At 42.6% G+C, this 15,167-nt stretch overlaps 1 protein-coding gene and 1 long non-coding RNA gene across 2 annotated transcripts in view; one reads left to right on the top strand and one right to left on the bottom strand.

The window, feature by feature from the left end:
- Window positions 1–15,167, bottom strand: part of LOC136657079 (uncharacterized) — a 95,111-nt gene that overhangs the window by 36,648 nt on the left and 43,296 nt on the right. The gene's annotated exons all lie outside the window — the stretch shown is intronic.
- Window positions 1–15,167, top strand: part of PTPN12 (protein tyrosine phosphatase non-receptor type 12) — a 90,486-nt gene that overhangs the window by 39,249 nt on the left and 36,070 nt on the right. The window contains exons 2-3 of the mRNA XM_066633681.1: window positions 8,270–8,378; window positions 14,576–14,652. Coding sequence (XP_066489778.1) covers window positions 8,270–8,378; window positions 14,576–14,652 — 186 coding nt within the window. The remainder of the gene's footprint in view (window positions 1–8,269; window positions 8,379–14,575; window positions 14,653–15,167) is intronic.

Genomic DNA, 15,167 nt, shown 5'->3' with positions numbered 1-15,167 from the left:
TCACACCAAGAAAAACAGAAAGATGAATAAAACTTAAATCAGAATGTTTTCCATACATATATATACATATTTTCCATGAGGCGTCTCCTCCTTTTAGAACAATCTGTACTTGTCTGCCAGAGCATTGCAGGCCTAAAACTTATCTTTAGAGACTGTCTACTCAAACAAATTGCAGGGGATTACATGAAATAAACTCTTTAGTGATGGGTATAGATTTTTGTCGACCAGTGTTTGCAGTTAGTAAAAGTTTGCTCGGATGTAATCCAAAGGGAAACTTCTACATGTAACAATGGACTAAATACTAGAAATAATTCAGGCTTTCAGTATTCAGTAACTTTGAGCTTATCTGTAGAGTTTTTTTGTTTTAAAAAACAACAACAACGAATGCAGACAAATACCAATTCTGCATATGGTAAATGCTGAGAGCCAGATTTGTGTGGGTTTTTGGTGGGGGAGAGGCCAATTATTTACCTTTTTAAATCTGTAAAAGTGGGACTATGTTCTTGCATATTATGTTTGCAGATAGGAGAAGGTTCAGTTGATTTTTTAAAAGATCTTGTATTTTTGTGTGACAGAGCTCTGAGTGTTTTGTGTTGTCTTTAAGAGTGTTATTTTCACATCTTTTAAAATGGCTGAATAACCTTGCTAGTGTCCTGAGAGGTAGCCGAGTACTATATCTTATATACTATAACTTCAGTTCATGTGTTGCTAGACAAAGTGTAAACCAGTATATACGATAAGTTGAAAAATGTATGCTTTAAAATTGACCCTTAAAACCATGGGTCAGTGCTGCAAGGCCACAAGAATGGTCCCTATCCAATGAATGTGGATAACGGAATCTGTGGATATGGGATTTGTGGATACTGGAGCTCCTCTGTACTGGCTGTTTTATTCTCAGTTCCTTTAATGATTCCAAGCATGGAATTGGTCTTCATCGCCATCGCACATTGGGTCAACATTTTCATTAAGCTGTCCACCAGCACCCCAAGATCTCCCTCCTGATCTGTCACAGACAGCTTAGAACCTATTAGCCTATATACGAAGTTTTGATTGTTTTGCTCCAGTGTGCAATACTTTACACTTACATTGAAATGCATCTGCCATGCACATTCTCCCAGTTTGGAGAGATCCCTCTGGAGTTCTTCACAATCCCTTTTGCTCTTCATCACTTGGAAAGGTTTAGTGTCATCCACAAACTTGGCTACCTTGCTGCTTATCCCTGACTCCAGGTCATGCTATCATATCAACTTTTTCCTCTGAATATTTGATGTACTTTCCAGGAAATTCAAAGCATTGCAAACTTGCACAATTAAACTGAACTTCTTTATTCTTCTACAATTTCCGCTTGCTTCTTGGTTTGGTGTGTATTTCCAAAAATACTACAGTTTTATATGCAGAACAAGACAAAGGTAAGGTAACCTGAGAGTTGTACATGTCTTCAGGTCACAGAAATTACCTAATAGCAGTGGTTCCCAAGCTTTTTAGCACTGGGACCCACTTTTTTAAATTGCACTCTATCAGGACCCACCTAGCTTTATGAGACTTTAAAAAATCAAAACAAAGAATCTGTTTCACAGAACATAAGAACATAAGAACATAAGAACAGCCCCACTGGATCAGGCCATAGGCCCATCTAGTCCAGCTTCCTGTATCTCACAGCGGCCCACCAAATGCCCCAGGGAGCACACCAGATAACAAGAGACCTCATCCTGGTGCTCTCCCCTACATCTGGCATTCTGACTTAACCCATTCCTAAAATCAGGAGGTTGCGCATACACATCATGGCTTGTACCCCATAATGGATTTTTCCTCCAGAAACTCGTCCAATCCCCTTTTAAAGGCGTCTAGGCTAGACGCCAGCACCACATCCTGTGGCAAGGAGTTCCACAGACTGACCACGCGCTGAGTAAAGAAATATTTTCTTTTGTCTGTCCTAACCCGCCCAACACTCAATTTTAGTGGATGTCCCCTGGTTCTGGTATTATGTGAGAGTGTAAAGAGCATCTCCCTATCCACTCTGTCCATCCCCTGCATAATTTTGTATGTCTCAATCATGTCCCCCCTCAAGCGTCTCTTTTCTAGGCTGAAGAGGCCCAAACGCCGTAGCCTTTCCTCATAAGGAAGGTGCCCCAGCCCCGTAATCATCTTAGTCGCTCTCTTTTGCACCTTTTCCATTTCCACTATGTCTTTTTTGAGATGCGGCGACCAGAACTGGACACAATACTCCAGGTGTGGCCTTACCATCGATTTGTACAACGGCATTATAATACTAACCGTTTTGTTCTCAATACCCTTCCTAATGATCCCAAGCATAGAATTGGCCTTCTTCACTGCCGCCGCACATTGGGTCGACACTTTCATCGACCTGTCCACCACCACCCCAAGATCTCTCTCCTGATCTGTCACAGACAGCTCAGAACCCATCAGCCTATATCTAAAGTTTTGATTTTTTGCCCCAATGTGCATGACTTTACACTTACTGACATTGAAGCGCATCTGCCATTTTGCTGCCCATTCTGCCAGTCTGGAGAGATCCTTCTGGAGCTCCTCACAATCACTTCTGGTCTTTACCACTCGGAAAAGTTTGGTGTCGTCTGCAAACTTAGCCACTTCACTGCTCAACCCTGTCTCCAGGTCATTTATGAAGAGGTTGAAAAGCACCGGTCCCAGGACAGATCCTTGGGGCACACCGCTTTTCACCTCTCTCCACTGTGAAAATTGCCCATTGACACCCACTCTCTGCTTCCTGGCCTCCAACCAGTTCTCAATCCACGAGAGGACCTGTCCTCTAATTCCCTGACTGTGGAGTTTTTTCAGTAGCCTTTGGTGAGGGACCGTGTCAAACGCCTTCTGAAAGTCCAGATATATAATGTCCACGGGTTCTCCCGCATCCACATGCCTGTTGACCTTTTCAAAGAATTCTATAAGGTTCGTGAGGCAAGACTTACCCTTACAGAAGCCATGCTGACTCTCCCTCAGCAAGGCCTGTTCGTCTATGTGTTTTGAGATCCTATCTTTGATGAGGCATTCCACCATCTTACCCGGTATGGATGTTAGGCTGACCGGCCTATAGTTTCCCGGGTCCCCCCTCTTTCCCTTTTTAAAAATAGGCGTGACATTTGCTATCCTCCAATCTTCTGGTACCGTGGCTGTTTTGAGGGACAAGTTGCATACCTTAGTCAAGAGATCTGCAACTTCATTCTTCAATTCCTTAATAACCCTTGGGTGTATGCCATCAGGGCCCGGTGACTTATTGATCTTTAATTTATCAATGAGGTCTGAAACATCTTCTCTTTTAACCTCTATCTGACTTAACTCCTCGGTTAGGAGGGGCCGTTCGGGCAGCGGTATCTGCCCGAGGTCTTCTGCCGTGAAGACAGATGCAAAGAACTCATTTAATTTCTCTGCTATCTCTAAGTCTCCTTTTATCTCCCCTTTCCCTCCCTCACCATCCAGAGGGCCAACCGCTTCTCTGGCGGGTTTCCTGCTTCTAACATATTTGAAGAAGCTTTTATTATTCCCCTTAATGTTGCTGGCCATGCGTTCCTCATAGTCTCGCTTGGCCTCCCCTATCACCTTCTTACATTTCTTTTGCCACAGTTTATGTTCCTTTTTATTCTCTTCATTAGGGCAAGACTTCCATTTACGGAAGGAAGCTTCCTTGCCCTTCACAGCCTCTCTAACTTGGCTGGTTAGCCATGCGGGCACTCTCCTGGATTTAGTGGAACCCTTCTTTCTTTGCGGTATACACCTCTGCTGGGCCTCTATTACTGTTGTTTTAAGCAGCCTCCATGCACTCTGGAGAGACTGGACTCTTTTTACCCTCCCTTTCAACCTCCTTCTAACCAGCCTCCTCATTTGAGGGAAGTCCGCCCGTCGGAAGTCAAGGGTTTTTGTTAGAGATTTGCCTGGTATTCTTCCCCCAACGTGCACGTCAAAACGGATCGCAGCATGATCACTGTTCCCCAATGGCTCAGTAACGTTTACATCTCTAACCAGGTCCTGCGTACCGCACAAAATTAAATCCAGAGTCACCAGTCCTCTGGTGGGCTCCGTGACTAGCTGATCTAAGCCACAGTCATTTAGCACGTCAAGAAATCCAGTTTCCTTATCGTGACCAGAACACAAATTGACCCAGTCAATATGAGGATAATTGAAGTCCCCCATGATTACAACCCTGTCCCTCCTTGTCACCTCCCTGATCTGTTTCCTCATTTCAAGGTCCCCATCAGATTTCTGGTCTGGAGGACGATAGCACGCCCCCAGTATTACATTGCTGCACAAGCCTGGTAATTTAACCCACAGAGATTCTACGGTGGAGTCGGACCCACCTTCAATCTCTACTTTGCTGGATTCTATCCCTTCCTTAACATAAAGGGCCACCCCACCTCCAACACGCCCCTGCCTGTCCCTCCTGTAGAGTTTATAGCCCGGGATTGCGGTATCCCACTGATTCTCCGCATTCCACCAGGTTTCCGTTATGCCCACTATGTCAATATTTTCCCTTTTCACCAGACATTCCAGTTCTCCCACCTTTGCTCGTAGACTTCGGGCATTCGCATAAAAGCATTTATACACGGAATGCCCCAGGATGGGCTGCTTATTCGCTCCTTTGTCCCCGCATCCTCTCATTGTGCCAAACCGTCTATCACATCCCATCTCCCTACCTTTCCCAATTTCTTCTCCTACCCTGCCTTTGTCTTGTTCTCTAACCTCCCCATCCTCATCCCATAGGGATGAGGAGTCCCGAACCGGATGCCCCTCGGCTCCTGTCGGCCTTCCCCCAGGGATCAGTTTAAAAGCTGCTCTGCCACCTTTTTAATGTTATGCGCAAGCTCAAGCCTCTGCTTTCCCCCTTTTTACTATGGTGGGAGGGGGCCTAGAGCATTTGAGCTCCATGTTCATTGGCTTGAACATTCCGATGGCCTTGTGTTCCCCTTTGCCTGGCCTTTGATAAGAGTGGAGGCACACTTGCCTACTCATGAGTAAACTCAAAGGTGTAGCTGTTTTGTTTTTCATTGTGCTCAATACATTTTCCTTTTTAGTGGTGGTAGGGGGGGACTTGCTTCTTGAGTGTTTTGGGGGGCCTGTGTTTGAATTGGGGCCATTCTGGTGGTTTTGCATTCCTCTTGGTCTGCCCTTCCAAGTGGACTGAGGCATGGATTCCTACTTTTGAGTAAACACATAGGTGCAACTGTTTCCATAGGGCTAAATACACTTTTTTCTCTGCTATGAGCTTGTCAGTTCAGGAACCAGCAACAATCAGGACATGACCCACGGTTTGGGGAGCACTAACTTTTAGTGCACACTGTCATAAGTATGAACAATTGGGAGGTTCTGAAAGCTAAGATACTGTTTGACTTAAAGTATCTTATTCATTGTTAAAGCATCACTCAGGGAGAGTTTGGAAACCAGTGCTTGCAAGAAGTGGTGGGGATGCGATTGCCAAGATTGTGCCACTGCTGGGGAGAAGAGTGTTTTTCTAAAACTTACCTGGGGGTCACGATGGCTCTCTGGAGGGTCTAGGGCAGGGATGCTCAATAGGTGGATCACGATCTACCGGTAGATCGCGAGGCAAAATGAGTAGATCGCGGAGTGCCGACCCCCCCCTTTCAGGTGCCTCTGGGAGGAAACGCCGGGAGTAAGGCCCATTGTACTCAATGGGGCTTACTCCCAGGTAAGTGTGGCTAGGATTGCAGCCTTACAGCCTAATCCTAGGCATGTCTACTCAGGAGTAAGTCCTGTTATACTCAGTGGGGCTCAAGGTACTCCAACATACATTGTACACATAAATGTTATATGTGATGATGGCGCGAACATTGTAAAAAAAAAACTCTGGTAGATCTCCGGGCCTTGCTGGGTTTCAAAGTAGCCCTCGAGACAAAAAGGTGTGAGCACCCCTGGTCTAGGGATCCTACTACATCCTCTGCAGGCCTCCCCACACATCCAAACTGCTGTAAAATACAAAAAAAAACTCACCTCCATTTTCCATTGTGAAACCAGAAGTGACTTTTTAAAGCATTTTATAGCAGTTTGGAGGTGCAGTGTCACGGTTGTGATGATCACGTTCCTGCTGTTGCTGTCACCCTGCCCCTTAAGGGGGCGATAGTGACAGATGTTCCCTGGCTGGACATCACAATGCAACAGTTTGGGAACTTGTGCATTAACTTACATTTTTCTTTATTTGTGTTGTCTGTCTGACTTGTATTGATAGTTGGACACTGCAGCATGGGATGTGTTTATATTGTATTTCCCATTATTACATGGGATAGATTCCTGTTCAGACCAAATTCGAATTTTTCTAGAAACTTGCTTTAGGAAGCTTTTTTGTCATATAAACAGCTTTCTGTGCAGTTGCAGCCTATAACATTAAACATTCTGTGACCTGATGTATTTTGTACGGTTGTCATTTTTTTCTGTATAGGGCAAAACGTATGGAACATATGCAGGTGTTGTCTCTTATTGACGGGGATACCTTCTTCAATCTCCATTGTCATACGATTAGGTTATTAAGTAAACATTCAGCCTAATTTAGTGCCTTTGTTGTGTAAACAGACACTCCCTGCCAGAAAGTAGCTGACTTCAAAGGCTACTGGAGATAGATAGCCTCTTCTTTGCATTAAGAGCCTCTTCACTGTGTAAACAGACACTCTTCTGCAGAGTATGGGAGTTCTGACTGCCTCATTAAGAGCTTCTTTGTTGTGAATTGACCACCATCTTATATGCAGTCCCTGGTTAAGAGCAAGGTTGTTAAGCCCCACATGCCTGTACACACCAGGGTTTTGAAATTTTTTTGGTTCTAAAGTGGTTCTAAAGAGGAAACAACTGATGTACAGATTAAGATTTATAGTGAGGAACGAGGAACAGTGTTAGGAAATGAGATGTCTGCCAAAATTACTGCTTCTAATCCTACTTAGTGGCTGTTCCATAATACAGAGTTTGACTTTTGATGCCATTTACATTATGTAGTGAGTCGGAATTTCAGTAATGGATAAAATTGCTGCTTGACAACTTTGAAAGTAACAGGAAGCATATTGTTCCTGTTAAATATCTCTTCTGCTACACGTGGCAACAGTCACTATCTCTGTAACCACTTCTAATAGAGTGAATAAGCAGTAACTGTGATGGACAGAATTTTTCATAAAAGCAATAACTTCTTAAATCTGACTAAGGCATAATATTTAGCCTTTTTGGGTATTCTAAATGTGCACTGAATTGTTTAAACTTCATGTTACCTGTTTTTCCGAGCATTGACATTCACACTATGGAAAGGTTTCTTGCAATACTCTTTCCCAGGATTATGGTAAACTTGCAGTTCTATTTCATGATACTTTTGTAAACTGGTTTGTTTGTTTGGCAATGAAATGATTTCTTCTGTCTTTCCATGAAAACATTTCTAATTCTAGAAATCACTTTTGTTTCTTCTTTGTACCTTTCCTAGTTCATTTCTGATCCTCCAGGTGTAGTTAATGAAACGTATCCAGAACTCAAGAACAAGCTTCTTGTGGCACCTTTAAAGACTAACAAATATATTGTTGTATATACTTTTGTGGGTTAGAGTGGGCTTCAGCCCAGGATATTGTGTGCCTCTGATGTATTCGACTTTTAAAGCACAATCCTAACCCACTTTTCTGCACTGACATAAGGGCAATAGAGCTCCTAGGTAAGAAACAAACGTTCCCTTACTTTGAGGAGGCCTCCATGAGTGCCCCCCAACTGCAGGATGCAGCACACGTCCCATTGGCACCACTATGCCAGGGCTGGAAAGTGGGTTAGAATTTGGGCCTACAGCAGACTTGCATAAAACAGCATCTCTAAAATTTAGTGTAATCTGAGTAGTGTGGGCATTTTTCCCTCCTAAATCTCATTCTAATTTAATTAAAATGTTTCCTCTTCAATTTCTTCTCATACCAGTAGCTATGCTGTAGCTGTTGACACATAGTTTGTATTAGAACTACAATGGCATATTGTATAATTATGTGGACAGCACCAGAAAATTCACTTCCAAGCATGAGTGGAAACTTTGCTATGGTAATATCAGTGTATAAAATGAACTTGGTATGTTTAAAGTTTTCTGTGCTGTGAATTGTTTCCATGACCTGACCAACTCTGTTGTTTAGTATGGGCTTCACGTTGATAATTGTGCAGGGCAATGGTTGTTGAAAAGAACATATTTAAACTTATTCTCATACAGAATTGAGTTTTCTGAAGAAGTATTTGGAGTAACTGGGGAAAAAAACAAAACTAAACCAGAACATTTTAATTACAGAGACTGAGGAGGCTATCAACCAAGTACAGAACAGAAAAGATCTACCCAACAGTTACTGGAGAAAAAGAAGAAAATGTGAAAAAGAACAGATACAAGGACATACTGCCATGTAAGCCTTACTCTTCTTTTCAACAGACATTTTAATAACATTTATTAAGATATCTTGCTAGTTAACATTTACAGTCTCTTGAAAAGGTAAATTAGATGGTATTTATTTGAAAAGGGTTTTTAAAAAGATGCTTCATCTGCCTAAGTGGCTGTTTCTTTGTATACATGTCAACCTCCCAGTACCTATTTAAAACTATTTTCAAAGCTAAGAGTCTGTTAATGAGTTTGACTACCAAACCAATGTAGCAAAAGCTTTTCTTATCAGATACATACCATTATTCAAAATGCCAGTTTAATGGAAAGTTTGAATTATTGGGAGAACCTGGAATGAGAAGGAAATTTATCTTAAGTTTCTCTTCTATTTGTGCAAGGTAGGCGGATTTTCACATAGCTATCAATTCTGCAGCCCTTTTTGGTCCACACAGTCCTTTCCTGGGATTTCTCAACTCACCAGAGCAAATATTCAGTGGGTGTAGAGAGCTTCTGTGTGGAGGATGTGGTGGGGATGTTTGCTTCAGTGAGCTTCCTTCCACCCACATGCACCTTGGGATACAGCCCACTGACACAGTGCATAATATTTATGAAGCTCCAATCACTTTCTTGTTGTTTGAAACTATAGCCCTTGTAAAATACATTAATTCTTCAGGGGAATGCCAGGTGAGGTGTTGACTGAGGGATCAAACCTATCACAACTTTCACCTCAGAGGGCCAGACTGCCCCAAATCCTCAGAATAGCAGTGGTAGCACCTAGTATATTGCAGGTATGGTTGGGGGCCCAGTGCATGGGTTTACCCCTTGGCTCCCATTACCCTGATTCTCTATAATGAATCATTCACATTATCATTCTCTATAATGCTTGATTAAAATTTCTAGGAGACTGCAAAATTGTCTACATAGATACTGAAGTTTTGAAAATATGGTTTGATTATTAATCCAAGTTGTTGAAAAAGATGTATTGAAATATTGGGTTTAATTTTCTCCTTATCAAAAACAAGTAATAGATTTGAATTGTAAGTGGATTAGAAAGTTGGAACTTCATGCCATGGAAGCTTAAGCTAAAATTTATTAGTGCTTTTAAGGTGCTCTGAGACTCCTTGGGTTTCATCCTAAATTTAGTCATTCATGATTACATTCTGTTGTAATCAATGAGACTTGACTAAGAAAGTTAACACGTAGCCATCTTCTTTCTTTTTTGACTAATTTAAACTTAGATTTCAATCGTTGGTTGTACTTCTAGGCTTTCTTCTGCTCTGAGTGGGTTTCTCGCTTGTGCTCAGCTTGCTCAGCAGTGAAAACTGGTAACAGTAATCTGAACTACAGCACTAAAAGTAAACTGTTAGATGTACCAAAAATAAAATGGCTGGTTAAGCAAAGTCCATAGTCATTGGTCATGGCACATGGCTACATAATAGCAATGTTTAACCTTTTTCAAATGACTTAAACTATCTCCATAGCGTTACACAGTCTTTTTGGGCAATGAATGTTTGCTTGGCAGGTATTTCTATCGAAATCTGGGTTTTCATCTTGTATTTTTGAATTATAACCTTGAAGCTAAACTTAATGAGAAGCCCATCCCCTTATATCGGTTTATTTCTGCATAAGGAAAAGAGGGAGGATGGGCCAATATGTTGTTTTTAATTGGTAATGCTAACAACTGAATTTGAGGTAGTTATTGCAAAAGATTGTGTACAAGACAAGTTTGAGTTATGGAATATTCATTTGTGTAAAATTGGAACTCTAAGAGAAATAACAGTAACTGGAGTTTGATGTATGCCAGCCAGAACATCCAAGAATAAAACCATTAGCAGTGAACCTGTGTGTAGCCACCAGTATTAAACTTGCATACCAGACTTGTGGGTAGTCTTTAGTATCGAACATGTGTACTGAGCAGCAAATATTAATCATTTTATGAAGTGTTTCTGGAAAAACTAAATCAGTTTTTAAAATGCTTCAGGCATTCTGCTTCAGTAGAACACAATATCAGCATAATACAGTACTTCCCAAAATTTTAGATCCACAGCTCCTTTGACTGACTGGCCACATTGGTTGCGGCTCCCTATTATATCACTTTTTAAAAAGAGTTAGGGTAAGCCCAGTCTCGGTAATAGAGGTGCGCCCACATTATCCATGGATTTGGCACCTGTGGATTTAAATACCCATGGGGTGAGCAACCTGTAATCCACCGGACTTGTCAGGAGCACAGTTCCAGTTGTGTTTGGAGGCTTGGGGCCCCTTGAAACCTGCAGATTCCAGCGTCTGCAGGTTTTGGTATCTGCAGGGGTTCTGGGAATGAAATGCAGATAATGTGGGTGGCCCTGTATTTCCATTTTTTTCCCCTGAAAATAATTGGGATGAAGGTATTACAATAGGAATATTATTACTCTGCACCCCTCATGAGGAGTAGCAGGGATGGTTTCAGAGCACTGACTATGAATCTATCCCACCCCCTTGCCCTTTCTGCAAAAGAATGTGGAAGTGTTTTGGTTTTGAATGTTTAATTATTGCAACAATTTAACCAGCTTACTGCATGGCTGAGGTGTCCATGTGCCTTCCAAAAAAGGGCACCCCCAAACAAGAAATTGTTCTGCTTGTCCTTCCTATAAGCTAGTTGCGTGCTAGTTTGGAGATACTTTTGTCTCATCTGCAGCGGCCTTGTCATTCCTTTCTTTCTTTCCTCCCCTTCCTCAGAATGGGGTGTGTGGGTGTGGTTCCACAATACTCCTCTCTCTAAATGCCCATATGGTGCTGTGGTGCCTCTCCTGCCCTTCTTTGCTGGTGGCGGCAGCACTTGAGCACAGAGCAAGGTGTGCAATGGGACTTGTACCCATGCTTACACTCACGTACTTTGCTTGGGAGGCGTGGGAAGGAGCGGGCTGGAGGCAGTAGCGGTGGTGCATTACCTTGCAGCCTAAACTACCTCCACGCAGCACGCTTGCTCCACACTGTGGATTTCCTCCACGTAGCAGAGGCTAAGTGGAGTCTGCCCTTTTGGTGCTGTAATACCCAGGGAAGAAGCAGAAGAGGGAGGCCAGCAAGTTGGAGGTGATGCAGTGAGGGAGATAAGCCAGCAGTGCTGGGCTTGGGCTGGGGCAGGGGCAGGGGCAAGCAGAACTGCATAGTGGCTGCTATGGGCAGCCTTTGCAGACTTGCTTTTCTTCCCCTGCTTTTCTTCTCTCAGCTAAGAAGTGGGTGTGCGAGACGGAGAGCTTCTCACTTGCTGACCTCCCTCTTCTTGTTCCAGAGGCAGGCTTTGGGCTGCAGTGTGTCTGCAGTGTAGTGCTGAAAGGGTAGCTGCCTGGGAATGTCCCCTTGCTCAGATGGAGCTGAGCTAAGAGGAAGAAGGCAGGGAGCAATGGGGGGGGGGAGGGAAGCATGAAATTCTCCTGACTGGGAAGCCTGTGACACCTTTGACTGGTTTCCACAGCTCCCCAGGGAGCCATGATGCACAGTTTGGGAACCACTGGCATAATATATTGGTGTGATGAGTCTCGTGTGTAGTTCTAAAATACTTTAACAAACTAAGTGTATAAGGCTATCTAGTATAAAATAGAGAACTAGATTCTCACTACAAGTCTGTCCTTGCTGTATTCGGATAACATTCCACTGTGTTGCCTTACTTTGCCAGTCTAAATCACAATTCTTGTTGTGTTGCAGTTATTCATGAACCTTTAGGTGAGAGCCCTGTACTTCTATACAGCCATATCCTGTCTGTACAGGTGCAGCCTATATATCCATGGATTTTTTATCTGCGGATTTGTCTCAATGGGGTGGGAGAACTGAAAGTCACACACACCTTTGCCCTGCACTGGCATCTTGATCCATTTCCAGGCAGCCCAAAATACTGCAAAAAGGCTCTGACTCGCCCAGGCAGGGAAATAGCCCTGGAGCCCTGGAAGAGGTTCCCCTTGCAAAGGAACAGTAACACCACTCCTGGAGTCCCTGAGCCAGCAAAGAGGCTGAAGAGGGGAAGGCGGGGATGGGTGGGTGGGTTTGAAAATCTCTGTAGCCAGAACACGTGCAGCAAGGTGGAGTGCGCTCTCTCTCTCTCTCTCTCTCTCTCTCTCTCTCTCTCTCTCTCTCTCTCTCTCTCTCTCTCAGGGGCACGTGCGGTAGCAACAGAGAGGATTGTTGTAAAAAACCCAGGGAGTGTTTGCCAAATTCCTCCCCCATTGAGATGGTGCACAAGCAAACCCCCCCCCCCCATGGTGCAGGTAATCACGGACGCAAGCAAGCTTTCCCACCAAGCAAAGCATGAGATATAGCCTACAATCCTCTCCACATTTTCTTGGGAGTAAGCCCCATTGACTACAATGGGGCTTACTTCTGAGTAGAAACGCATAGGGCTGGACTCTTAAAAGATCAGCATCCAAACTGTGAAAGAAGCTGTGCAGCTGGCACTGGGGAGGGCTGAGTACGGAGGGGATTGATAAAAGCTGCCTTAGTTTCCTTCCATCCGGAAGTGTCGGGCTGCAGTGTATTCGCGTAACTCTATGGAATTTAGCACAACACGTTTTCTGTTAATTGCGCTGAGTCACGGAACAGAACTAACATGGATAAATAGGCTCCACCTGTACTTCCTCATTCACTTGTGTAAATTTACCATGAGTTTCATGTTAACGTCTGTTCTGGAATATTTTGATTAGACTCTATTAGGAAAGTTCCTTCCAAGCCTGGAAACTGACTTATCCCCAGAAGTCTGAAAATTCGAGACAGGTCCTTTGCAATACTTGGTGTTGCCACCATTGCACCATAAATGTCCTGGTGATCTACCAAAATGTTTTTCTGGGGTTCATGAGTAATTTCTTCATACAAATGCTCCCATGAAATTCTATTCTGGGGATTCTATTTACAAAACATGGAGAAGAATAAGCAGTTGTAAAAATGACAGCAGAATTCTCTTATGGTAGACTAGAGTAGTATCTGGATACAGTGAAAGAAATTTTGACATCCTTGCTTCTTCAGTAGTATTGACAAGAAAGGGTGTACAGGTTGAGACTCATTGTTTGTGTGAGTTCTGTTCCAAGCACTCACGTGGATGGCAAAAAATGCACTATAGCAAATCAATTTAAAAAACAAAGTTTCTTTGCTCCAGTTTCTTTGCTCAGGTGATTTATAAACAGTCTTGCTGACCTTTGTGATGTAAGATAAGAGTCATTAAGAAGACAATCCATCAACCAGTTGTCCTCCAAGTGCCTTTCCCTTCACTCAGTCCCTCCCTTCACCAATGCAAAGTGATCACCTTTGTTTCACGTGCTCAGGGCTAAGGGAGGAGTTTGCTGGAGAGAGGAGGATTGATGGATTGTCAGCCAGCTGCCCCCCCTCTCATTAAGGAGGCTATTGTTAACGGACTGTTCAGTTTTTTAAACTGATTTTAAAGGGATGCATTTTTCCCCTTCTCCAGGGATCAGCACATTCCTTCTTATTTGCAGGGGCCTTTTGTGTTGAGTCAAATCCGTGTATTAAAAATCCATGTATAAATAGGCTGGACCTGTATGTTTGAAGTTATGTTTTTGAGTGAATTACACAGTTGGAATATGCAATTCATAAACCAGAATCTACTGTAGCCATTTGGAAATTGCTTGATACCTTACTTAATGGTGACTGCTGCGTTTTTGGCTGCCTTTTGATATGATGTCTTATTTTAAAGCGAGAACCTTTCTTCTGTTTCTTTCTATGACATAAAATGTTTTGAGCTTTGCAACTGTCTATCTTTTTATTTGCTCTAACTTTTCATATGATTCCTTTGTACTGTATAAAATTCTTTGCTGTTGGCTCTGTTTCCCCTCACTGCTTACTTGTAAGACTTTTACTGTGGTAAAGCTGCAACCTTAAATACACCACCCAAGGGCAAATCCCATTGAAATGTGGGCTTTATGGTATGATCCTAACAATTTATTCAAAGTTTCTTTGTGTGTTCTGTGTGTTTACTCGAGAAGAAAGTGAGCACGCACCTCCTGCAGCCTGCCTGATCTATCATTGCATGCAATCATATTGTTATAGTAGGTTGAACAACCCACTTTGAATGACTTGATAGTAGCAAGTGTTTCTCGGTAACCTTCAGTACTGCTGAGTCTACTCACTTTTTTCAAAATAGCTCAAAACATTACTAATCATTTATTTGGTTTATTGAATTATACAATTTTGCATGCTCACAGACATTCTTTATATAGTAATTCTTCTAAAATTGCTATTTTTTAGTTGACCACAGCAGAGTTAAACTGACTTTAAAAACTCCCCCGCAAGATTCAGACTACATCAATGCAAATTTTATTAAGGTATGTGCTAACATAACTTCATTCCATGATTAAACCTTTTAATTCTTACTACATCTTCCTGGAACAAGAACCAAACTGATGCCAATATTGTGTAAAACCTGAATTCAAAAAAGGAGAAAAAGTGAATTCCAAAGCCATTAGTGCAGGAATAAGGGAGCTCCATGGTAATATACCAAAAATCACCATTGCAGTACTGTCGAAGGCCTCTAATTGTACTAATAATCAGTTACGTGCATTAAAGTCCTAGTTGTAGAGCATCTCTTTCCTCATCCAGACCACACTTTTAATCATGAGTATATGGAGTAGTTTTTATCCCAGATACTATTCATAGATATCTGTGCCAGTGGAACAAAATGCTTATGGACAAATGTGAAAACATCATCAGTGATTTGATGAAATGGATCATTGGGAAGAGGTTCTAAGATTAACTTGGACTTTACTGCAGAGGGTAGGTGTGCTTCCATCTGATTCACTACAAGCATTGTAGTCCTGTGTGTTGTGGTTGAACTGTGATT

Source organism: Tiliqua scincoides, chromosome 7 (genome assembly GCF_035046505.1).
Source record: "Tiliqua scincoides isolate rTilSci1 chromosome 7, rTilSci1.hap2, whole genome shotgun sequence".
Lineage (NCBI taxonomy): Eukaryota > Metazoa > Chordata > Lepidosauria > Squamata > Scincidae > Tiliqua > Tiliqua scincoides.
This window is presented reverse-complemented; position numbering and strand designations above follow the sequence as displayed.